Source organism: Ceratotherium simum, chromosome 30, assembly GCF_057802395.1.
Source record: "Ceratotherium simum simum isolate JZ-2026a chromosome 30, ASM5780239v1, whole genome shotgun sequence".
Lineage (NCBI taxonomy): Eukaryota > Metazoa > Chordata > Mammalia > Perissodactyla > Rhinocerotidae > Ceratotherium > Ceratotherium simum.
The window spans coordinates 27,551,432-27,575,505 of record NC_141929.1 but is presented as its reverse complement, the minus strand read 5'-3'; the positions used below and the strand labels follow the sequence as shown (position 1 = coordinate 27,575,505).

Here is a 24,074-nt window from a genome sequence, read left to right as displayed (position 1 = left end):
CTCTCACATGCAAAATACACACACCCTTTTCCAAGACTCCTCCAAAGTCTCATCCCATTATGACATCAGGATCAGACTCTTGGAGATACGCCTTTCTTAATCTTGTGTTCCCTGTGAAACTGCTGTTGGACCACATCCTTAAGAACATTAGAAGCACTACTCTCTAGCTGAGAGGAGCTATGAGGCATGCCCTTAAGATTCTTAGAGACCTTTTTGTATACCTGAGAGGGTTATGAAGCACCATCTTAAGTTTTTCTGGGGTCATAAACATATATCTTAGAGTCATGCACCGGATTCCCTGAGACAATATTTTACCAGCTCTGCCCTTGTAGAATGTTCCACATTCTTATTTATTGATTTATTTATTTTGAGGAAGATCTGCCCTGAGCTAACACCTGTCCCAATCTTCCTCTATTTTGTATGTGGGTCACTGCCACAGCACTGGCTGACAAGTGGTGTAGGTCCGTGCCCGGGATCCAAACCCAGGCTGCCAAAGCAGAGCATGTGAAACTTAACCACTAGGCCATGGGGCCAGCCATTCCACATACTGATTTTGTCCACTTGTTTCCTCCTGGTGTCATTCAACTTTTTCTCAAACCTCCCTCCCTCACTCCCATATTTCCTGTAAAGTTAAGTCTAGAGGCTTGATTGGATTTACATATTTTGAAGAACACTTCATAGGTGATTCAGCACACATATACTGTACGATATCTACAGGCACATAATACCAGCTTGTCCCACCATTAGTGTGTTAGGTTTGATCACTTCTGTAGGGTAGTGACCACCATGTCTCTCCATTGCAAAAGTACGTTTTCTTTTTTGTGATTAGCATGTAATCTGTGGGGTGATACTATGAAAAATATGGAACGCTTCACAAATTCACTTCATTCTTGTGCAGGGGCCATGCTGATCTTTCTGACATGCTCTCACTTTTCTCTGTGCTATGGAAGCGATCCCTGACCTGGTTCTCACGAATCTCTTACATCTCTTGCCCCAGCACCTCCTCCTGCTCCAGGTATCTGTTGACTGAGCTTAGACCATCCCTGAACTGCTCGACTTTCCTTAGTAGTAGTTTTTTCCGTTCTGTGTTTAAACTGTTTTTCTTGGCTCCAGTTTTTCTATGAATCTGATCCTATCTGCTTTCTATCTGACAGGAATTCCTGTGTACTTCTCGTCTTGGGTGGCACTCTTCGTTGTTTTCCTGTGTTTTTATGAGTTTCATGTATACATATGAAATACCCACAAAGAGACAGAATGGGTAGTTTCAGGAGATTTGAGGCAGGAAGTGGGAAGGTGAGTGTGTGTGGTTGTGTTCTGTCAGACATCTTTAGCCAATCTTTGATCTTGGGAAACTATTATAGGGTAACAATGTGTAAGTGTCAGAGGATGAAGATGGAAACCAGGTTATTATGGACTGGATTGTGTCCCCCCCAAATTCATATGTTGAAACCCTAACCCCCAATGTGACTGTATCTGGAAATAGGGCCTTTCAAAATGTAATTAAGGTTAAAAGAGTTCATAAGGGTGGGCCCTAATCCAATACAACTGGTGTCCTTGCACAAAGAGAGAGAAACACCAGGGATGTGCATGCACAGAGGGACGGCCATGTGAGGACACAGCAAGAAGGTGGCCATCTGGAAGCCAAAGAGAGAGACTTCAGGAGAAACCAACCCTGCCAACACCTTAATCCTAGCCTTTCAGCCTCCAGAACTGTGAGAAAATTTCTGTTGTTCAAGGCACCCGGTCTGTGGCATTTTGTTATGGTGGCCCCAGAAAACTAATACACAAAACTTGGGAGACACGTATGACTTACCAAGGAGTTCGGAATTTATTCTGTAACTAATGGGGAGCCATTTGGGTTGTAAGCAGGGGAGTAACAGGATCAGGTCTTTTGGGAGGATCACTACGAGAGAAGCACAAAGGAAATTCGGAGCAAGGAGAGAGTAGAGGCAGAGAAAACCAGTCAGAAGGCATTTTAAGAGTATGGAGAGAAATGATGAGGGTTTGAACAAAGATAATTGGACAGATAAAAGAATGATTAGAAGGTAGAATCAGCAGAATTTATTGACCAGTTGGATATGGGGAGGTGAGAGAGGAAGCAATACTGAAGTCTTCCCAGGTTCCTGCATTGGGTAGTGGTTGTAGTGGACATTTATTTGTTTTCTACCCAGCTTCCCACTTCCTAAAAGCATCTAGATGGTTGCTCAAGAATTGACCCCTCATCTTCCCTGTTGTGCAGCTCATGCACTTTGGGGAAGCTGACCCCTACCCCAGCTTAAAAGGTAGGTCTTGACTAACTTACACTAATTAGCACATTCCATTGCTCTGGCTATAGTTTTTGGTTCACGAGTGAGTATGTGATCTAAACCCGCCAACGAGGGTGAATGCCAGAACTCTAGATTGGAATGCTGGGCCTGAATGCTCTCCCGCACTGGACAAGACCAAGGAAGCTCGTCGACTTGACTTAATTGGCAAACATCTTGTGATCCCAGGGGAAGGAACCATAGACTGGTGCTGACCGTGTGCAGAGCAAAGCAAAGATAGATCCCCAGTTACATCCTTGGGCTGCTGGGTCAACTGACCATGAAGTCCTGAACTCTCCAGCTATGGAGTCCAGAAATCCTCTTGTCACTTAAGCGGTTTGAATTGGATTTTCCTGTTACTTGCCATATAAAGATACAGGTAATCAGGTGGATGGTGAGCCATTAGCCTGCATATGCAAGGCAAAAGGAGGGGCTAGTTTGAAATGTTTCATCCCGAACTGTCACAGTGCCACATCTTTACTTGAAGTTGATCCTTGGGTCTGGAATGATGCCTCCTCACCTTTGCGGGCCTGCTGAAAAAGTCCACCTCACACTCAAAGGGCCCATTCTGATGCCTTGTCCTCTGTAAAGCCTTTGCAAACACCTCTTCCATCCAGGTCAGAATTCACCACTCCTTCTGAGTTTCCCTCACATTTTGGACTTGGCTTTATCGTATCTCATGTTACTCTTTCCTCCACTGGGCGCCAACCACCTGAACAGTCCAGACAAGTCATCTTCTTCGAGTCCGTGTCTGCAGCCCCAGGGCATCTAATAGGCATCTGAACATCTTGATGAGTAAATGACAGCTATTCTTTCCCCATATTCTCTCAAACTCATGAATTTATTTGTTACTCCTCCCCCTTTGGACTGAGAGAAACTCTGGTTGTCAGATGATGGATTTAATTATATTATAAAGTACCAGAAAAAGATGAAAATATAGAATGAGTGGAAAGGGTCTTTTTATGGATCTGGGAACACAAAAAAAGAAAAGTCGGATTATACATTATCCATTATAATGATGCGATAGCTGCTCCTTTGCCAAGTTCTGAGGGTGACACACACACATACAAAATCTCTCTGAATATATAAGATGGGTTTACAATTTCTGTTCATACTGCTGAAGACTGTGGGAAGAATCTAAAATCAGCACTGCCCACACAGAAGGTCGCATCATGCCCATCAATTTATTTTGATCTCATTGAAGGCGTTGGGAGCAGTGCTCAAGAAATAGCTCAACCAAAAGAACATTTAAATTATGTAAAAATGAACTCCAGTGATTTGAATCCATTAACCTTACATAATAAGATTTCAAACACTGTACTGTCATTTCAAAATACAAAAAAAAAAATACCTTTAATAATTTGAATCATAGGAGATAAATTCTATCTGAACTTTCGCAGGAAAAAGTTGAATTGAGGAATAATAACTCATTACCTTCAAGTACAGTTAGGAAATCGAATCGTGGGGAAGGCAAGTGTAGCCAAGCCTGGACCAGTGATGATGGTAATGAATGATGAGAGTTATGTAACAAATGTTCATTGAGCGCTTGCTATGTGCGAGGTTTTGTTTGAGGTGCTGAGAATACAGCAGTGAACAAACACACGTGAACAATGATGATAAGAAGGACATCTATTGAGCCCTACTGTGGGCGAGGCCCTGAGCTAAGTATCCTACGTATATTGACTCGTTCATTCCACTCTCACCACAACTCTTCAGCTGCTATCATATTCTCCCCATTTTACAGATGCAGAAACTAACTTTCCAAGAGGTAACTCACCCAAGATCGCAAAGCCAATTAAAGTGGTAGATGTTGGATTCTACCCAGGCCTTTTGGATTCCAGAAGTAACACAGAAACAGAGTATAAATGGCTGCTGGAAACATTTCATGGGTAGGGGACTAAGCCATTTTCAATCCTGTTCACTCTTTTTGCTTAAGCATTCCATTTTTACAGTTGGTGTAAAGGTAAAATTCAGTATAGTTCTACCAAAACTTCGGCAAATCTAAATTAGCGGAGCATAATCAATGAGCTTTCATCACGGCATTATTAGTGACTTAAGCTCATGGATCTAGAAAATTATGTGTGACCTAATCTGTACCTTGGAAAACTATTTTTAACCACTTAAATTCAATGTTTTCAACATTTCAACTGCTACCTTTTGTGACTGTTGTAATATCTGCACATCACTTGTACTATGTACTCAAAACTGACTCATTGTTTTTACTTAATGTTTTAAAGGAAAATAATTTCACTACTATAAATAAAGAGCCACCAATTCATTCAACAAATGTTTATGAAGGCCTAACGAGCACTAGGCAGTGAGGATACAGCAGTGAAAAATACACCAAAAAGAATCCCCACCCTCCTGGAACTAATGTTCTAGGAGGGGTGACAGACAATAAACAAGACAAATAAGTCAAATACATAGTACATTGGAGAGAGTGGTCAGTGCCGAGGGAAAAAAGAGGAGAGGGATATCATGCGTCAGTGGGAGAGGGTTAAAATTTTAGATAAGGTGGCTAGGGAAGGCCTCATTGAGAAGGTGACTTTTGAGTAAAGACCTGAAAGGGACGAGCCATGCGGAAATCCAAGAGAGAGGCGATGGGAACAGTTAGTGGGACAGACAGTGAGAAGCCCTCAGGAACGAGTGTGCCTGGGTGTTGGAGGAACAATGAAGAGGTCATGGGCAGAAGCAAGACTAGACAGCAAGCTACTACAAAAATCCAAGCAAGAGACAATGGTGGCCTGGACCACAGCGATGAGAGATGGCCAGATTCTGGAACTATGATAAAGGCAGAGCCAACACTTGCTGATGGACCAGTTATAGGGTGTAAGGGCAGAGGTATCAAGGAAAATTCTAAAACTTTTGGCTAATCAAGTAACTGGAAGGATAGGGTCCAATACATTTCTTTTTATTCTTTCTTTCTCCCCCGTAGGTCCACCTCCTCCCCTCGGATTTGGATTTCTGTCACTTGCGTCACAGCCGCCCCACTCGATGAAGAAATTTAGAAAGCACTGGTCTTCAAAAGAACAGATTTAAAGCTGCTTGTGGTTTTGCTTATCTGAAGTCTGTGTCTGTGCTGCACAGTTCTATGATTCTGCAATCTTGAAATGATTATGGTGGGAAAATTACTCTATTTTTCAGGGAGCCAGCAGACACTTTTCAGAATACTGAAATTCTGTACATTGTAAATATATTGAATGTACTCTGAATATCATAAATATAGTGAAATTCTGTTTAGTGTAATTCTGGTACATAGATTGATTGGCTGGGTACTAAGGGACACATGCTTTTTCAGAGAAAAGCAGCATTTCTGGCTCTTAAAAATTAGGCTATAAACAGATCTATACTTGATAAACTACGTGCCACTTTTGTCAAGTGAATTAATGCAATTGTTTAGCCTGATAAGCTCAAACTTTAATTAGACTTTTTCTGGCTTATTCATCTATTAGTTCAAGGAGAGGACAGATTAAATAGAGTAAAAATATACAAGCAGTGAATAATAGTTTCATGGCAAGCCAAGACATTAAATAAGAAAAACAAGGTAATCTGATTTTATCTTAAACACTGACCTGTTACTTTAGTATTAAAATAACTGTGGTATTTGAGATGAGAGCCAATATTCTGATCTCTGTTAAAAAATAATGCCTTTCTTTGGCACTGATAAGTCATTAAGCATTCATCTTAATTGTTTCAACATAAAAAACAGCTTACTATGCTTGTCAGTAGATAAACTGCATTGCCTTCAATTAGACAAATTAACTTATATTTCTATTGCAAACTATATCCACTACCCTACATTCATTTCATCAGAGAAATTATAAATTTTGGCTATGAATTATGCTTACTTTTGTACGGATAGTATAGCAAACTGAACATTTACAATATGATAAAGGAGGGGCTGGCCCGGTGGTGTAGCAGTTAAGTTCATGCACTCCGCTTCAGGGGCCCGGGATTCACAGGTTTGGATCCCAGGAGCGGACCTACACACTGCTCATCAAGCCATGCTGTGGCAGCGTCCCACATACAAAGTAGAGGAAGATGGGCATGGATGTTAGCTCAAGGACAATCATCCTCAAGCAAAAAGAGGAAGACTGGCAACAGATGTTAGCTCAAGGACAATCTTCCTCGAAAAAAAAAGATAAAGGAGAAGACTCTCGTGTAACTACAGAGGCCTAAGTAAAGGTTCAAAGTTGGTGTCTCCACTGGGCGGCAGATTGGCCTTTCTAGTGGCTCTTGGATTCCATAGGCGCCAAACCAAACTCACCTTTTGCTTCAAATTTCCCATATTCCTGTGCTCTGTACATCTGCTAGTGACATCTCCATCCTCCTGGTCAACCAGGTTAAAAACTTAAATCATCTCTATTCCTCACTTCCTATGTCTAGTTAGTTGCCAGGTACTGCCCACTGCACAGCTTCCTAACTGGCTTCCCTGCATCTCATCTCTCTCTTCTCCACCCCACTGCCAGAATTCTCTTCTTAACACTCAGATTTGTTATTAGTTGTTCAAAAACCTTACACTTTTTCTCCCATTTCCTATGGAATAGCCTAAACTCCTTAGACTAGCACCCAAGGCTTTCCACAATTTGGCCCCGATTCCCCCACTGCCTCTTGTTTTGATTATACCCACGATTTAATTTATATAGGTGACTGAGTGATGACACACAGTGGTCAGTGCCATTGGAAGAAGTTTTATTGCTCACAGTTCCCAAGAGATAGAGGCACATCATGGCATGCAGGGCCACATGGGGAAGTACCAGGGTCAGCAGGAGTGGGAGGAGAACATGTCCCAGAGCCTTTACTGTGGTTTCTGTGGGAAGGAAGGGGCAAGGCAGAGTAAACAAGTTTGACCAAGCTTAGGATTGGATAGTTTGAATAATGCTGGTGGGCTCTGGGCTATAAGAGTGGTCTCTAATTGTCCAATACTTGGCCCTGGAGTGATTCAGGGCAGAACCATTGGCTTGGTGTGTGAGAGTTACATAAAGGAAGTGGTTGGGAATATGGGCTTTGGATTGGTTGATTTGTATATGGAAAGCGTGTTCGCAGGCAAGCTGTTCATTATCTCCAGCAATTAGCTCTCCTGGGAGGGACAGTTCCTCCCTGGGGCTCCTAGGCCCCAAGATGTCAAAGTATCATAAAACACAGCAAATAAAAAACATGACTAATGTACATCTCCCTTCCCATGAACCCTTTGCTCACAGCTCTAGTAGCCACCGATAATGCCCTTTTATATGGAAAAAAAGTTCTGTAGTGCATCTCTCAACACTCTGCCACCACCCATAGCCCTGACTGAGTAGCACCCCCAAGTCTGGTACCATGTAACCAGGATCACTTCTTTCTCCCCCTCCCTGCCAGACCACTGATGGCATCTGACACAGGCACCCAATCTATAGGGTGGCTGGCAACCTACGACCCTTGTGGCCTGCCTCAAAAGATGAACTGGACCAATCAGATTTCCTCTTCTAAGGATTTAAATTAAGAGCCACAAAAGGAGACTGCCAGTTGATGGTAAAGTGAACTGGGAGTTCCCGAATTAGACTCAGGACTTTTGCAAGCCCTGTGTAGTCTAACGCTCCACGCTTTGTCCCATTCCAACCCATACCTCCTCCGAAATCCTACAAACAGTTCATAATAACTATCTGCGGCTAGTGCTGGAGTAGTTTTTGGTTTGTTTCTTTTGTTTTTATGTTTCCTTCAAGTACCAAGATTAACAGAGATGCACAGTGACAAAACTGTAGTAAATAGGTCTGACTTGATCAGGCCTGGGATGGAGGGCACGAAGATGCCTTTTCTTAAGCCCCCAAACGTGTTGCAAAGTTTTTAATTTCACATGAACATTTAAAGGACCACATAAACACAATCTAGTGCAAATGCACCCTGCAGCTTCAATGGGCATTCCTAGCCTCTTTTTAAGGTTCCCACACTGGGTTACACTCTTCGGGAGGAAAACTTCCCGCGGACACATCTACTGCTCCCCCGCCCCAGACTGCGCCTGACCCAGTCCGCAGACTTTATCGATTGCTTCTGCCTGGGCAGACCCGCCTGGATCGACTGCTCCTGTCTGGCCCGTCCCCCGGCGCGGGAAAAGCGTTTCAATCCAGCCGCGCGGCCGCAGCGACTCCAACAACCCTCACAATCCTGACCAGCCTCCGCCGCCGCCTCCTTTTATTTCCCTGACTCCTGAGGTTCCCCCGATTACAAGAGTGGATGCGGAGAAGCTCAAGCCGCCGCTATGTCCGAGGCTTATTTCCGAGTGGAGTCGGGTGCGCTGGGGCCTGAGGAGAACTTCCTTTCCTTGGACGACATCCTGATGTCCCACGAGAAGCTCCCCGTGCGCACCGAGACCCCCATACCTCGCCTCGGCACTTTCTTCCTGGAGCGGAGCGGAGGGGCCGAGACTGACAACGCGATCCCTCAGGTGAGCCTTTTGGCGCGGATTCCCGCCGGAAAGACTACAACTCCCGGTGGGCCCCGCGGCCCTGGAGCGCCGCGTCACCGGCGTCACCGGGCGCGCTGTCCTCTGCGATTGGTCGTTTTCGGGGAGGCGGGGCCGTGTGCGCTGATGAGTTCTACCCGCGGGTCTCAGCGCGCGGAAGTGGTCTCCCCGCCCAGCCTTCGCCACCTGTACGGAAGCTAAATTTGTTCTGGGTCCTCAGGGTCCTGATCACGTTTACCATCAAACAGAACAACAGCTTTTGTTCTGTAAGAGCATGTGATAAGCCTGGGAACTGCAGATTGCTAGATTCACTCCTGCCTAATGAAACGGTATCAGCAACCATTTACTGAGGGTTTAGTGCCAGCAGGGATGGGGTGGGGGGAGTAAACATTTCCATCGATTACCCCTTTTATCCTTCAACAACCGGATAGTTAGGTGTTGTGACATTCAAGGGCACTGAAGCCCAGAAAGGTTGTGTAACTTGACATGTCCCACTATAAGTGGTGCCCCGGGATTCGAACCTAGGACGGTATGGCTTCAAATACAAGTTTGTCGCAGGAACATGGCTTGTAACGGTTATTTTTTATTTCCTATTTAGCCTGAATTTTATTTGGAAGGATGTTTTTGTTTGGTCTAACTTAATTTTTATCAAAGTAATACGTATACAGAGTTTTAAACGTCAAATAGTACCAAAAAGATTTATGACAAAAATAGCAGGCCTGTCTTGCCCTTCGCCACGTCCCTTTCCAGCTCCACAGGGGCTGTCTACCTTTTTAGTAGTTTCTTCAAGATTCACCTCCATTATTTCTAAATAATAGTCTTAAACTTTTCTTGATCTTTTACAAATTTAGACATTATTTATTAACTTTCCGTTATAGTGGATAAGGATTTAGTTCTCTTACACACTGGTAAACAGAGACCTGTTGCCCATACTTTAAATTAATTTCTTTCCTTTTTTTCTAATATCCTTTTTCTGTTTCAGGATCCCATCGAAAATACCATATTGCATTTAGCTGTCATGTCTCCCTAGGCTTCTCTTGCCTGTGACGGTTTCTCAGATTTTCCTTGCTTTTAATGACTGTGACGGTATTGTGGAGTGCTGCTCCGATGTTTTGTAGAATGTTCCTCAATGGGGGTCTGTCTGATGTTTTTCTCGTGATTAGACTGCAGCTGTGAGTTTGGGGGGAGGAAGGCCACAGAGGGAAAGTGTCTTTTTCATCACGGCATATCCAGGGTACTTAGTATCAACACAACTTATTGCTTTGACATGAACCTTGATCTCCTGGCTGAGGTAGTGTTTGTCAGGATTCTTCCTTATAAGGTTACTCATTTTTCCACCCTTCCACACTGTACTCTTTGGAAGAAAGTCATCATACACAGCCACACTTAAGGAGCGCAGAGTTATACTCCAGGTCTTTGAGGGCAGAGCTTCTACCTGAATTATTTGGAATTCTTCTGCATGGGAGATTTGTGTAGGAAGGTTTTTAGTGACATATTTAATTTCATTCATAGATATAGGACTTTTCAGATTTTCTGTTTCTTCTTGTGTTACACATGGTAGATTGGTTTTCTTCCCCTAGGAATTTGACTATTTCATCTAAATTTTCAAATGTAGTGGTATAATGTTCAAAATATCCTTTTACTGTCTTTTTAACATCTGTGGGATTATAGCAGTGTCCTGATTTTTATTCTTTTTTTTTTTGTGAGGAAGATCAGCCCTGAGCTAACATCCATGCAAATCCTCCTCTTTTTGCTGAGGAAGACCGGCTCTGAGCTAACATCTATTGCCAATCCTCCTCCTTTTTTTTCCCCAAAGCCCCAGTAGATAGTTGTATGTCATAGTTGCACATCCTTCTAGTTGCTGTTTGTGGGACACGGCCTCAGCATGGCCAGAGAAGCGGTGCGTTGGTGCACCCCCGGGATCCAAACCCCGGGCCACCACTATCGGAGCGCGTGCACTCAACCGCCAAGCCACAGGGCCAGCCCCTGATTTTTATTCTTGATATTAAGAAATTATGCTCTCTTTTTTTAATTAGTCCTGCTAGGAATTTATCAATCTTATTAATCTTTTAAAAGAACTAACTTGTGGCTCTGTCAATTTTCTCTTTTGTGCCTTTGTTTTCTAGGTCACTTAAGTTCTTAATTAGTTCTTTCCTTCTACTTTCTTGGGACTTAATTTTCTCTTGTTCTTTCTTCTCTTCCATTTTGAGATGGGTACCTAGGTCATTGATTTTTCAACCTTCCTTTATGCATTTTTACCTGTACATTTCCTCTAAGCTTTAATTGCATTTCACAAGTTTTCATTATCAATGGGTTTAAAATATTTTCTAATTTCCATTGTGATTTCTTCTTGACTTATGGATTATTTAGAAGATTAGTGCTTAAGTCCAACCATTTTGGGATTTTGCTATTTATCTTTTTTTGTTTTTGATTTCTAGCTTAATTCCACTGTGGCCAAAGAACATAGTCTGAATGATTTCAGTCTTCCCAAGTTAACACTTGCTTTAAGCCCCAGCATAAGATCAATTTAACCATTTATTATGCACCTGAAATGATGTGGATTGTGAAGTCATGGTGTGCAGTAAATAATCTGTATCTGTAAATTAGGTCAAGTTTGTTATTTGTTTTGTTGAGATCTTCTGTATTCTTACTGATTTTTTTGTTTGCTACCTCTCATTTATCTAAAGAGATATGTTACAGTCTCCCACCATGCTTATAGATGTCTGTTTCTCCTTTTACTTCGGTCAATTTAGACAGATATTTATATTTTTCTGGTGGATATAATGACTTTTATTATTGTCAAATGTCCCTCTTTATCTCTAGTAATGCTTCTTTCTTTTGATTACTGTTTACATAACATTTTTCCATCCTTCTATTTTCAACCTTTCTATATCTTTATATTTAAGGTATGTCTCTTTTAAGCAGCATATGGTTGGGTTTTATTTTTATTCAGTTTGACAATTTTTTAATTGTTATATTTTAATCCGTTTACATTTAATGTAATTATTGATATATTTATATTTGTTTTTGCCTTCCTAAATTTTCTTTGTATACCATCTGCTTTAGGTTCTGTTTGTTTTCTTGACTTCCTTTGGATTAATCGAATTTTTTGTTGTCCATTTACCTTTTCATTAGCTTATTTAGTTATTTATTCTTCTGTTATTTTAGTGGCTACCTTAAATATTACACAATCATTTTTGATTGTTATATTAATGTTATATGAGTTACTTTCTCCACTTCACAGAGAGTAGAATCTTAGAACACTTTAACTCCATTTTCTCCCTCCTTTCTTTTGTGTCATTGTTGTTATGTATTCTAATTTGACCCACTGTAAACCCTCTGAAACATTATTGTTATTATTACTATTTATTATTACGTTATTGTTAATGTTATATTTACTCACTTATTTACTCTTTCCATTACTCTTTTTTTTCTTCCTGCATTTCCATATTTCTTTCTGGGATCATTTTCATTCTCCCCTCAAGATTTCTTTACTCTGGGTCTTTTGGTGATAAATTCTCCGTTTCCGTCTCTGTAAGGGGTCCCCAAGACCAACCCCAGGTTTGAGGATTCACTAAGAGGACTCCCAGGACTTGGCATTTAGTCATATTTATAGTTAAGATTTATTACAATGAAAGGGTACAGAGCACAATCAGCAAAGGGAAAGAGTGCGTGAGACGAAGTTTGGAGGAAACCAGACACAAGCGTCCAAGAGTCCTCTCCCAGCGGAGTCACACAGGATGCACTTAATTTCTCCAATTTTGAATTGTGACAACATGTGTGAAATGTTGTCTATCAGGAAGCTCATTAGAGACTCAGTGCCCAAGGTTTTATTGGGGGCTGGTTACATAGGCCCTCTCTACCTAGCACATACCAAAATTCCAGACTCCCAGAAGGGAAGCTGGTGTTCCGCATAAACCACATTGTTTGTATAAACGGTGTAGAAACAGTGAGGCACTCTGATCAGTTCTGAGAGTGGCAAGAACCCTCCTGAAATCCAAGTTCCCAGACACCAACCAAGGGTCTACCTTGCAAGCAGGCCTTTCTAAAGATACGCTGTGTTAACTCTTTTCTGTACGTTTTCTGTATGGAAATGCCTTTATTTCACCTTTGCTTTTAAAGCATATTTTCACTGGGTATAGAGTATTAGATTAGCAATTATTTTCTTTTGGCACTTTTTAAAAAATGTCATTCCATTTCCATTGTCTCCTGGTTTCCATCGTTTCTGTTGAGAAGTTGGCTTTAACTCTTATTGTTTCTTCCTTAAAGGCAGTGTGTTCCTCTCCCCCACCAATACCTGCTTTCTCTATGTCTTTGTTTATCAGCAATTTGAATAAGATGTGCCTAGTGGTGGTTTTATTAATATTTATCCTACTTAGTGTTCGTAATGTTCCTTGCATAGATGATTTGATACCTCTTTTTAATTTTGGAAAATTCATGGTCATTATCTCTTCAGATATTTCTTTTTCCTCAGTCTATCCCTCCTCCCCTTCTGGGATTTAAATTACATCCGTGTTAGACCTTTCTTTTCTTTTTAACCATATTCCATATGTCTCTTAGGCTCTTTTCTGAGTTTCTCTCCATGCTTTAGTCTGGGTATTTTCTACTGACCTTTTTTCCAATTCATGATCCTCTCTTCATCTATGTCAAATCTGGTAAACCTGTTAAATTTGACTTAATCTATTGAGTTCTTAAGTTTGATTATTGTATTTTTCAATTCTGGAATTTCCATTTGATTTTTTTTTTTTTATTTTAGAGTTGGTCCCTAATTACTATTGCTATTTGGTGCCAAATATTGGACTGACTTCTCTCTTCTTTCTCAGATCTTGGTCCCTCATGTCCTGGCTGTTTTGGCAGCTTTGAAATCAACTTTCATCTCCCCAGTCCTGTGACTTTTCCCAAAAGCTCTGCTCACACACACCCCAAAGCCATTCCCACCCTTTGTAGCAGTTCTCCCCTGTGAGAGTTTTATGCTTTTGTTCTCTCCTTCAACCCAGTTATGTTGACCTTTTATTTTTTTGTGTACTTCTCTGAATTTCTGGTCGGTCTGTCATGACCATGTCATCTTATTTTCCAATTCTGAAAATACAGAGAGACATTTCTCTTTTCTGTCATCTTTGAAGCTGTGAAGGGGGATGGGGAGGGGCTGCAGCCTGGGCACAGGCTGATCCTACTTTGCTTTGTATCCCCCCAGCACCCAGGGTGGTGCTTAGCATGTAGTAGGCACTCAGTAAGTGTATACGTGGAATAGATATTGAATAGTCAAAGAAAGTAGAAATGTTTATTATACCTCTGAAGTATCTGCAATTTGGACAATTTTTATTTATATTACTTAGAAAACTTTCCCTTTATACTACATTTTTGTTCCCTGCTATGTTTTTGTTGTACAAATCTGTTTTCTCTCTTCACTCCATCATGACATAAACGTTTGGCCCACGCTATTCATTTCTTCAAGTCGCAACCAGATCTTCTGCATTTGACAGTCAGTCTCCCAAAGAGAACAGGCAGTATTGCTCAGGCGATGTGTATTTCCTTTTTGGTACACATGTTTACTACGTTATTTGTGTTTAAAATATACATTCTTGTCCGATGCAGGGCTCCAAGCTTGAACTCCCCTTGTGGCTGGCAAAAGGACTCTTTGACAACAAGCGGCGGATCCTTTCTGTGGAACTTCCCAAGATCTACCAGGAGGGTTGGCGGACCGTGTTCAGTGCAGACGCCAATGTGGTGGACCTCCACAAAATGGGGCCACATTTCTACGGCTTTGGCTCCCAACTCCTACATTTTGACAGCCCGGAGAATGCAGACATTTCCCAGTCTCTCCTGCAGGCAAGTAACTGATGTGAAAACCTGTGGCACTGCACGTGTCTAAGGTTCCAGCTATGGCAGCCACCAGGGTCATTCTTACCCAGGGAAGTGTGTAATTTTTACAATTAGTTTATGATTATTCGAGGTCAGTCTACAGTTAGACTATATTTTCCAATTATGTATGTACTTAAATATGACTTGTCTTCTGCTCTTCATATTTTTTTGCTAAGAGTTGGGACCAGCAGGAAGGTTTGAAAATAAGAAAGGGGGGATGGTTGATTATAGGTGACGGGTACTTAAACACACAGGCCCATCCCTGCCCGAGGAATGGTCTGAGGGTTCCTGTTGGAAATACGTGTGTTGTTTGTTCCCTTCCCTTGCTCCAGGGTTGAGACCTGGCTCTGCCATGTAGACCCTGTGTGACTTGCTCAAGCTGCTTGACCTCGCTAGGCGTCAGTTCTTCACCTGTAAAATGGAGATAATAATAGTGCCAAAATTATAGAGTTGTCATGAGATTATGTAGTGCCATTTAATAAATGGTAACTATTACTGTTATTTTCCATGGACAAAACAGTGTTATACATTTTTACCATCCTTTACAGTTTACCTTTATTTTAACTTTTCGTAATTATTTTTTATTCTGTTAATATTAGAAGAAACCATCCTTTCTACCTCTTGTTTTACGTCCTCATTTTTAGCTTTTTAAGAACTGTTGGCTCAAGACCCATTTGCTCCCTGGACCTTGCAGTCACCCTCCATCAGGCTCCAGGGTTGTTTGAACTAACATGTGCTCCTGCTGTTTTTAATGTAGACAGTAAAGGAAAACTTCGTTGTGTCCATTCAGGAAAAGAAGTCAGTACATAGACTGCAGGCGGTTTGAGCTTATGAAACTCTTTTTGAGCAGAAAGCTGGAAACGAGGAAAATCCATTTGTCTTATAATATTGCCAGGACATGTTCTTGAATTGGAATACTGCCCTTTTTTATTGAGTAATATGTTTCCTTTTTTCATTACTGTTTTGAAGTGCTGTAGACTGAGGTTGCTTTATGTATAAGGTGATGTTGCCATGAGACAGTTAAAGGACTGAAGCAGGGGCTTGTGGCTCGGGCTCAGAGCCCTGTGCTAAAATAGCCCTGGATCCTATGTGCCACCATCCTTCTCTCAGACTGAAAAAAATAGAGACTGCATTCAATTCAGTCAGGAGTCTTCTGGTTGAAACCTGTCTGCATGTGACCTCGGTACATTATTATGGCCTTTGTTACTAGCAACAATAATGCGTAATGCTTTTCGAGGAGCTTACTGTTGCCAGCCATTTGCTAGGTGATCTACACATATTACTTCCTCAGATTTTCACAACAGTCCATTTCACGGACAAGGAAATCGAGGCTTGGCAGTGTGAAATAACTTATTCGAGTGGTAGAGGAGACTCAAATCTCCTTCTGCCTGAGTCCTGAGACCAAATTCTTTGTTTTCGTGCCATTTAAATGTTCAGGAATAAGAATCGATCTGATTTCTCTCACTCACTTCTTCTTCAGACGTTTATTGGACGTTTTCGCCGCATCATGGACTCCTCCCAGAATGCTTACAATGAAGACACTTCGGCACTGGTGGCCAGGCTAGACGAGATGGAGAGGGGCTTGTTTCAAACAGGGCAGAAAGGACTGAATGACTTTCAGTGCTGGGAGAAGGGGCAGGCTTCTCAGATCACAGCTTCCAACCTCATTCAGAACTACAAGAAGAGAAAATTTACCAACATGGAAGACTGAAGGCCAGAAGAACACAGAATTGCTCCTCGTAGACCTGTCCCTGTGTGTCCTTGATGAGAGCCTGGTTGACCTCATAAAGGGCCAGAATCATGTCCCATCTCAAGGCTTCTTTCCTGCAGCAGCCTCAGGCGTCGTACCATCTGGTGGGAAAGAACGTGCTGGAAGATGTCCCTGGCCCTGTAAGTCTTCTAGGACTGACCCACAGCCCAGGCCTACTTAACCCAAGAAGACATAGCAGAGGATAAATCAGAGTCCCTCCTAGATAAGGATCATTAATCCATATGTCACAATAGAGTGGGACCGGAATGCCTTGTGCCTGGGAGTTTGGACAGCCAAACTGTCCACTAGCTCCAAAGGGACAAATTGGGCCATCTGAGCGTGTTCACAGAATGTTCTCTCGAGCTTAACTGCCTCATCTTCCTTGTGGCTGCACAAAGGACAGCCAGCACTGCCAGGATGCTGGTCTTGTTTGTAAAGATCTCCTGCCACCTGCCTGTGGGGAGTTACCCCAGTTTCCAGAAACAACCCAAGAATGAGGAAGGAACAGGGAAAGGCAGATGAATGTGGCTTTTACTAAAGAGAAGACGTTGCTTTCCTCGTCTGTAATCCTGGGCTTTGTGAACTGGAATTCATGTAACTCTACAGTTAACCTAGACGGGAGGTGGTTCAACTCAGCTTGTTATTGTCTCCAAGATCCTCAGCGCACCTGCACAGTTATTCCATTCCCTCCCTAGAAAAGCTGTCAGGGAGTCGTTTGGAATTGCAAAGTAGTTATTAAAGAGCGTGAACCAGCCCCTACTACATCTGGAAATCAGGGCTTCGGGTTGCTGGTTATGAAGAGGCCTGTTTGAGAAGCTTAACATGACAAATATAAGTGGGCAAGAGACCTTGATTATGTTTTCTTTCTCTTCAGTAAATTTTGCAACATTATTACGTAGAGGATGCCTGACCGTGTACTGAGAATCTGTTGAGGCAAGCACAAATCTCTTCCCCTGGAGATAAGGCGGAAGCCTCAGGCTGAGGAGGAAACCCCCCCCCCCAACCCACTGGACTGTGTGAAGGGCAGTTGTCTCCACACCCTCTGCTCTCCTTCTACCTTCCCACAACAGGGAAAATTGCCTTTGTTGTTGGAAATTATAGAGGGATTTGGGTATCCAGATTGTACAGATGTCTTGATGCAAACTCAGAATGTCAGAAACGCTTTTAAAATGCCTAAGATGGAATTGATGTTTTTATAATTTGATTTTGGTGCTAAATAAATGGTCCACTTTGCACATGAATGCATTCTGTACAAGTACTGTTTCTGTAACTCGAGTACTACAGATGATCAGGCAGAGCTATCAGAGAATTTTGTCTTTGACCAAATTTGACAATAATGCCCAAATCCATGTTTTAGCAACTGCTCTTTTGTTTGCACAATACTCATAAAGATGGGGTACATTCTCTGTGGGAATGTGCGGTGTCCCAGAAAGGTGAGACTTCCATTGCTACCCCAGCATTTACATATGGCCCCGGGCCCCCGGAGACAATTCATAGAGTGAGAAAAGCATATCATTTAATTTTTGGAGTCATTGTTTTCACAGATAGCTTTGTATGTAAAGTCAATTCTAAGGCTGCTGCCATTTTTTTCTCTTATTAAAAAAAAAAAATTTGCTCAGGGGCCACATGCCCAGGATATGGAAGTAGGCGCATGCAAAATTTATTCCCTGTTTTAAATTTTGAACAGATTGTATTACAAGTAGCTTTTGAAACCCATTCCAATTACAAATTTGCCTTCAAACCTGTCAGTTACTACCCCTCTCCCCCACAGCCCTCCCCCAAATCAGTCTTTTGGATTATTTGGTCCCTTCAAAGAGGTGAATTTTTTAAAATGAGTCAACAAATTGACCCAAATACCAAATTCCTCTTAAAATCAGGGAGGGAAATGTGTGCCTTTCCCCTTAAAGGCTCTGTTACCAGGTAACTCTGGCCTTAATCACATACAAAAGACCTCACTGTATTCAGGTTGTTCCCTGGGACTCTCTGGGCTGCCGAAGGAGTGGGGCAAGGCATGGTCTCCTGGGCTGGTTCCCCCTACTCTCCCCAACCTCTGAACTTTGGACGGCTCCAGGCTCAGTCCTTGGATCTCTTCTAGGCATTCTCACTCCCTGGGGGATCTTGACCAGTCTTAAGCATTAAATACCATCTATATACTGATGACTCTCAAACTCCATCTCTAGCTCAGACCTCTAGCTCCAACGCCAGGCTTGTATCCAACCGCCTGCTTGACATTTCCACTTCGACCTCTACCCTTCCATGCCTAAAATTGAGCTCCTAATCTCCCCCTCACAGTCTGCTCCTCCTACAGTCTTTTCAGTTTTTGACAACTCCATCCTTACCTATTGCTCAGGACAAAAACCTGGTGTCCTCTTTGGCCCTCCTTCTCTTACTCTCCATATCTTTGGTGTCTACCTTTAAATCATTTGCAGAATCTGGCCACCTCTATCCCACCTCCACTTTTGTCCTGGATGGTTGTGGTCATCTCCCAGCTGCCCCCCTGCATTCACCCTCCACCCCCGCTGCAGACTCACCATAGCATCCAGAGTGGTCTTGTTCAAAAATAAATCAGGTCTTGTTAATTCTCTGCTCAAAAGCCTCCCATGTCAGAAAAAGGCTACTGCATCATAACAACACCAGTTGTTAACAAGTCCATCTTTACCCCAGTGGTTTGGTGTGGAATTTTCTTACTGCTTCTATAGAAGAAGTAATTTGTTTCTTATTTTAAATAAAAATTTCACCTTCTGCCTAAGAGATTTCTGAGCATCTTACAGAGGTTCTCATTAATCTCTCAGCACCACTGGACGTAAGAAGTTTTTGGAATACTGTGTCTGAAGTAAAACAGGAATGCAGAAGTATTGAGTGGCTCACTCAAGTCATATGGAAGTCAATCTTGCTCTGAGTCTGTCTGTCCTCTTGTTCCTCCATCCTTCAAGAAATCCCAGGAAAGCTTTTCATCTTTATGCTTGGGACAATTGTTTTTAAGTGAAAATATATTATTTTCCACAAACCTTAGCAAAAGAAGATAACTGCAGAGGCTGTATGTGTGTTTCTGAAAGTAGATATCTTTGTGTTCAAGAGAAAAATCTATACTTGAAGCAACTTGTTGAACAAAATCTAGAATAGATGAGAATTACTCCAAGAACCTTAATTTCAACAATCCCTATCTAGTATAGGTAAACTGAAAATTTTAGTATTGAATACACATAGAAACAATCTTTTTTTTACCCCCCCACACCAAATTCCTGGTACATAGTTGTATATTTTAGTTGTAAGTCCTTCTAGTTCTTCTATGTGAGCCGCCGCCACAGCATGGCTACTGACAAGACAAGTGGTGTGGTTCTGTGCCCAGGAACCAAACCCAGGCCGCTGAAGTGGAGAGCCCTGAACTTTAACCACTAGGCCATCTGGGCTGGTTCCACATAGAAACAATTTTTAAAAGACAATTAAATGCCCTGAACCTAAAAAGTGTCAAATTTGGAATTCTGTCACTAACTCTTGATATTGCCATTTTGAATGAGGGATAAATCTCCATCCATAATGAATGAATAAAATGTTTAGTGAATCAAGGTCCAGCCTGAGAAAATGTATAGTCACCTTGTTACTGAGAGCAAATGAGTCACACAGGTGACAGGCCTGAACTCATTTTGTTGATTTTTCCAGGCATCTGCATTTCTGCCTAGCTAGTCAAAGGAGACATGGTGCAACCAGGCACAGCTCACTTGCCAAGCAACGTCCCTCTAGGACACAAGCGTGCTCTCCTTCCTGGGTGCACCTGCGTTGTGGTCTAAAGGAAGGCACAAATGAGGCCGCCCCCGGAAACCAGAGGTCTCCCTTCTGTGTCTGCTTCTCAGAGATCAGAGTCAAGTCAACTAAAGGGGTATCATTTCATTAAACTTCTTATTTGGAAATAATTTTAGACTTCTAGAACAATTGTAAGGATAGTACAGAGAGTTCCCATGTAGCCATCACCCGGCTTTCCCCGACACTTTACATCATCATGGTACCTTTATCAGACACTATTTACCAAGCCACAGGCTTTATTCAGATTTCACCAGATTTTCCACTACTGTCCTTTTCCTGTTCCAGAATCCAATCCAATCCTACGTTGCATTTAGGGGGCAATCATTTTTTAAAGCAAAACAGAGCATCAGATTCTTTCCTACATTAATTTCAGAAGTTAAGCTTACTGGAATGACTTGATTGCATTGAGGTGGGTAACTGGGGCCAACTAGGGGCCTCTCCGGCCTTGCCCAGAAGCAGGCTGCTGGTAGCTCATCAAGGAGGGAGAGTATTTGCTTTTCACCTGAAAATTAAACTTTTTCCCCAGCACTGGCATCTGATGTAAAAAGGCCTCTGATTTTCCTTAAAACTTGCAGCATCTGTAATCACAGTAACTTGATTTTTCCCCTTGCCCTTTTGGCACATACTAGCTAATTTTCTTTGTGTCTAAACGACTTTTAAATGAGCACAGCTTTACCCACCGACGTTATTAAGTGTCAGCACAGCTCTGAAAATAGTGCCTGGGAACTGCTCGTGCTTCAGAATCCGTAAGGGGAGCGCACAGAACCAGCTAATCCTTGTAAACATCTCTCACCTATGGCCAATTCAAAAAAGAAAAAGCCCAGAGTTTTAAATCTTGAAGACATTTTCTGCTCCTGTATCACCCTTGAGAGAGAAGTTTCTTTGATTCCTACATGATTTGCACGGCTCCCTTTGGGCAACTAAAATTCTTCCCTGAGGACAGTGTCTTTTCTTTGGATGCAGAAAAGCAAATGAATAGCTAAGGTGTAGATTCAAGTAACAAATGAGACAAGGGAGAGAAGAATGGTGTGATTTATTGAAGGAAAAATGCGGTGAGAATGCATTTTGGTGCTTGAAGAAAGACTGAAGACAGAAACCAGTATTAAAAGCCAGCATTGCCAGAGTCATCAGATGGAGAGGTGATAACAGTTGTTCCCAGAATGTGGCCTTCTCTTAATGGAAACAAGAGGGCTTGGCACCTGGCTATCTCTTAGGTTCAGGAGCAAAACATTTAAAAAACTTTTTCAAAAGACAGTGTCATTTTCTAATTTAGCATTTCATGTTCACTCGTTTATCTAAGATTCCAGATAAATATTAAGTAATGTGCTTCTTTTCAAGTAATTGGGCAGTCCAGGAAGTATTTTCCCAGGTTTTGAGCCAGCTCAGACCTTGATCAATGTTTCAGAGGGTTCTACTGGCTGAATTTCTAGATCATTTCCAAGATTTTTAGGGGAAGCTCCCATATAACATGATATATCATGTTCATGTATGGCCAGCAGCGAAAATCAAGGTCTCCAATTTTTAAGGCATTTTTAAAAGAAATCAATAAAAATTGAAAACCTCATTCCATTTTGAAAGACTGTTATTTCCGTAGACCATTGTGATTTTATAAGGCTTTTCTGTCACTGCAAATAAAACAAAGAAACTATAGGAAAAAAATGTCTCAGGTTACTGTATATGGATCTGTCCTGAGAACAGTGTTTGCTGAGTTAAACGGAGATGAATGTGTTCCCTTGTTTAATTACAGTCAGGCATACCCGCCTCCCTCGATGTCATCCACGTGATGTGGCAAGGTCTTTCAGGGACCCACATTGCAGAATAAATCTCTCAGGAAAGAGGTTATGTCTTCGGGCCCCCAAGATGGTCATTAACTCTGGGAAGTCAAAGCAAGTGACTTCTTGATAGTCTTCTCTGTGAGACTCCTTTGTTTAGTGATACCACTTCTGAACCCCTCTAGAAATCTAATGGATGGTCAATGTCTGCCTGACCAGTCATTCTCTGCCTGACTTGGGCCATAGTGCAGGAAGGGGCAGGCCACACCGTTTTCCCAGTCCTGGGAGCTGGGTCAGCCACAGGTCACCCATCCGAGTTCTCTCCTCCTGTCCACTAGATGTTTCCTTGTGCCTCCTCCCACCGACCTCCAGCCTCTACTCTGGGTTATGTGCCCAGAATTTCTTTTGCAGGCCTCAAAGGCAGTGGCATGTCTGCTCCTTCCAAATTCTTCCCCAAATAAGCAGACGATGAGTAATGGAGAGCTTCTTACAAGTTTCCATAAACTGGTAGCTGCTACCTAATAGCTTAGAGCTGAAGGGGCCCAAAAGGATTAACTAGTACAGTCTGTTAAAAAAACGTTGTTTTTTTTTGAGGAAGATTAGCCCTGAGCTAACATCTATTGCCAATCCTCCTCTTTTTTGTTGAGGATGATTGGCCCTGGGCTAACATCCGTGCCCATCTTCCTCTACTTTGTATGGGATGCTGCCACGGCATGGCCTGATGAGTGGTGTGTAGGTCCATGCCCAGGATCCGAACCTGCAAACCCTGGGCCACCGAAGTGGAGCACTTGAACTTAACCGCTATACCACAGGGCCGGCCTCAAAAAAACTTTTTATCATGTTACATTTAATACACGTAAAAGAATATATGTGACGTATCTTTAGATTATGAAGTGTTATAATAACATGAATGCCCATGAACTTCCACTCAAGTTCTAGAACATAATCAATGCTTCTGTGTTGCTTCTCCATAGTTCCCCTGCTGCCCCCACCCCCGGAGTAACCACTATCCTGGATTTTATGTTAATTATCCCCTTGTTTTATATATCTAGTGAGTATATTATTTTGATTTGGTTTTGAACTTTGTAAAAATAATACCATGCTGCACGCAGTCAGCTGCACCACGCTTCTTTCCCTCAATTTTGTGTTTTAACCTTTAACCATATTATTGCAGTTCATTTTTACTGCTGAGTGAGTCTACTGTGGGCACATGCCACAATTTCTATCAGTATTCTCTTATCACTGGACGTTTGGTTTGTTTCTAGTCTTTTTTTCTATTATAGACACTGTCACTGTGCACGTTCTTACACACATCTGAACCATTTATTGAAGAGTTTCTCTGGGGTGAATTTCACTCAAGAGTGAAATTACTGGCTTGCAGGGTCTGTGAGCGCTCAACTGCACAAGACAGTGCCGACATGTACCAATTTACTCTCCCATCAGCTATGTATAAGAGTCCTTGTTATTAGATTTCTTAATTGTTGCCCGTTTAATGGGTATAAAATGATACCTCATGGAAATGCTGATTTGCATTTTCCTGAGCACTAATGAGATTATTTTTTTATATGTTCATTGGCCATTCATGCTTCCTGTTCTGTTAAATGCCTGTTTATGTGTCTTGCCCATTTTTCTACTAGGTCATTTGTCTTTTTCTTACTGATCTATAGGAGTATTCGGGATACTAATCTTTTGTCAGTTATCTGTGTTGCAAAAAAATCTCCCAGGGGCTGGCCCAGTAGTGTAGTGGTTAAGTTCAGGGTGCTCCACTTCAGCGGCCCGGGTTCGTGGGTTCGGATCCTGGGCATGGACCTACACCACTCTTGGAGCCATGCTGTCGCAGCATACCACATATAAAACAGAGGAAGACGGGTACAGATCTTAGCTCAGGGCCACTCTTCCTCACCAAAAAAACAAAAAAAAAAAAACAAAAAGAACTCCCAGTTTGTGGCTTGTCTCTTAATTATCTTTGTAGTATCTTTTGATGAATAGAAAAGTTCTTACCCTACTTTTTTTTAAAAAAGAAGAGAAAATAGGCACAAAGAGGTAATAGAAATTCCTCAATATAAAAGTGTTACTACAGGGGCTGGCCGGGTGGCATAGCGGTTAAGTTCGTGTGCTCTGCTGTGGGGGCCTGGGGTTCATGGGTTTGG

The 24,074-nt window shown here is 42.1% G+C and overlaps 1 protein-coding gene and 1 pseudogene across 1 annotated transcript; one reads left to right on the top strand and one right to left on the bottom strand.

Annotated features, from left to right (window-relative positions):
• Positions 1–855: 855 nt before the first annotated feature.
• On the bottom strand, positions 856–951 carry LOC147913126 (U6 spliceosomal RNA; annotated as a pseudogene).
• Positions 952–8,385: 7,434 nt separating this feature from the next.
• On the top strand, positions 8,386–17,592 carry GINS3 (GINS complex subunit 3). Its single transcript, XM_004431664.3, has 3 exons — positions 8,386–8,721; positions 14,335–14,568; positions 16,082–17,592. Exons 1-3 carry the CDS (start codon positions 8,536–8,538, stop codon positions 16,310–16,312), a joined length of 651 nt encoding a protein of 216 aa, XP_004431721.1. The 5' UTR covers positions 8,386–8,535; the 3' UTR covers positions 16,313–17,592.
• Positions 17,593–24,074: the final 6,482 nt, after the last annotated feature.

Coding starts and splice junctions, on each gene's coding strand:
- GINS3 (XM_004431664.3), top strand. CDS start 8,536: ATGTCCGAGGCTTATTTCCGAGTGGAGTCGGGTGCGCTGGGGCCTGAG. Junction 8,722..14,334: donor CTGACAACGCGATCCCTCAG/GTGAGCCTTTTG, acceptor TGTCCGATGCAG/GGCTCCAAGCTTGAACTCCC. Junction 14,569..16,081: donor TTTCCCAGTCTCTCCTGCAG/GCAAGTAACTGA, acceptor CTTCTTCTTCAG/ACGTTTATTGGACGTTTTCG.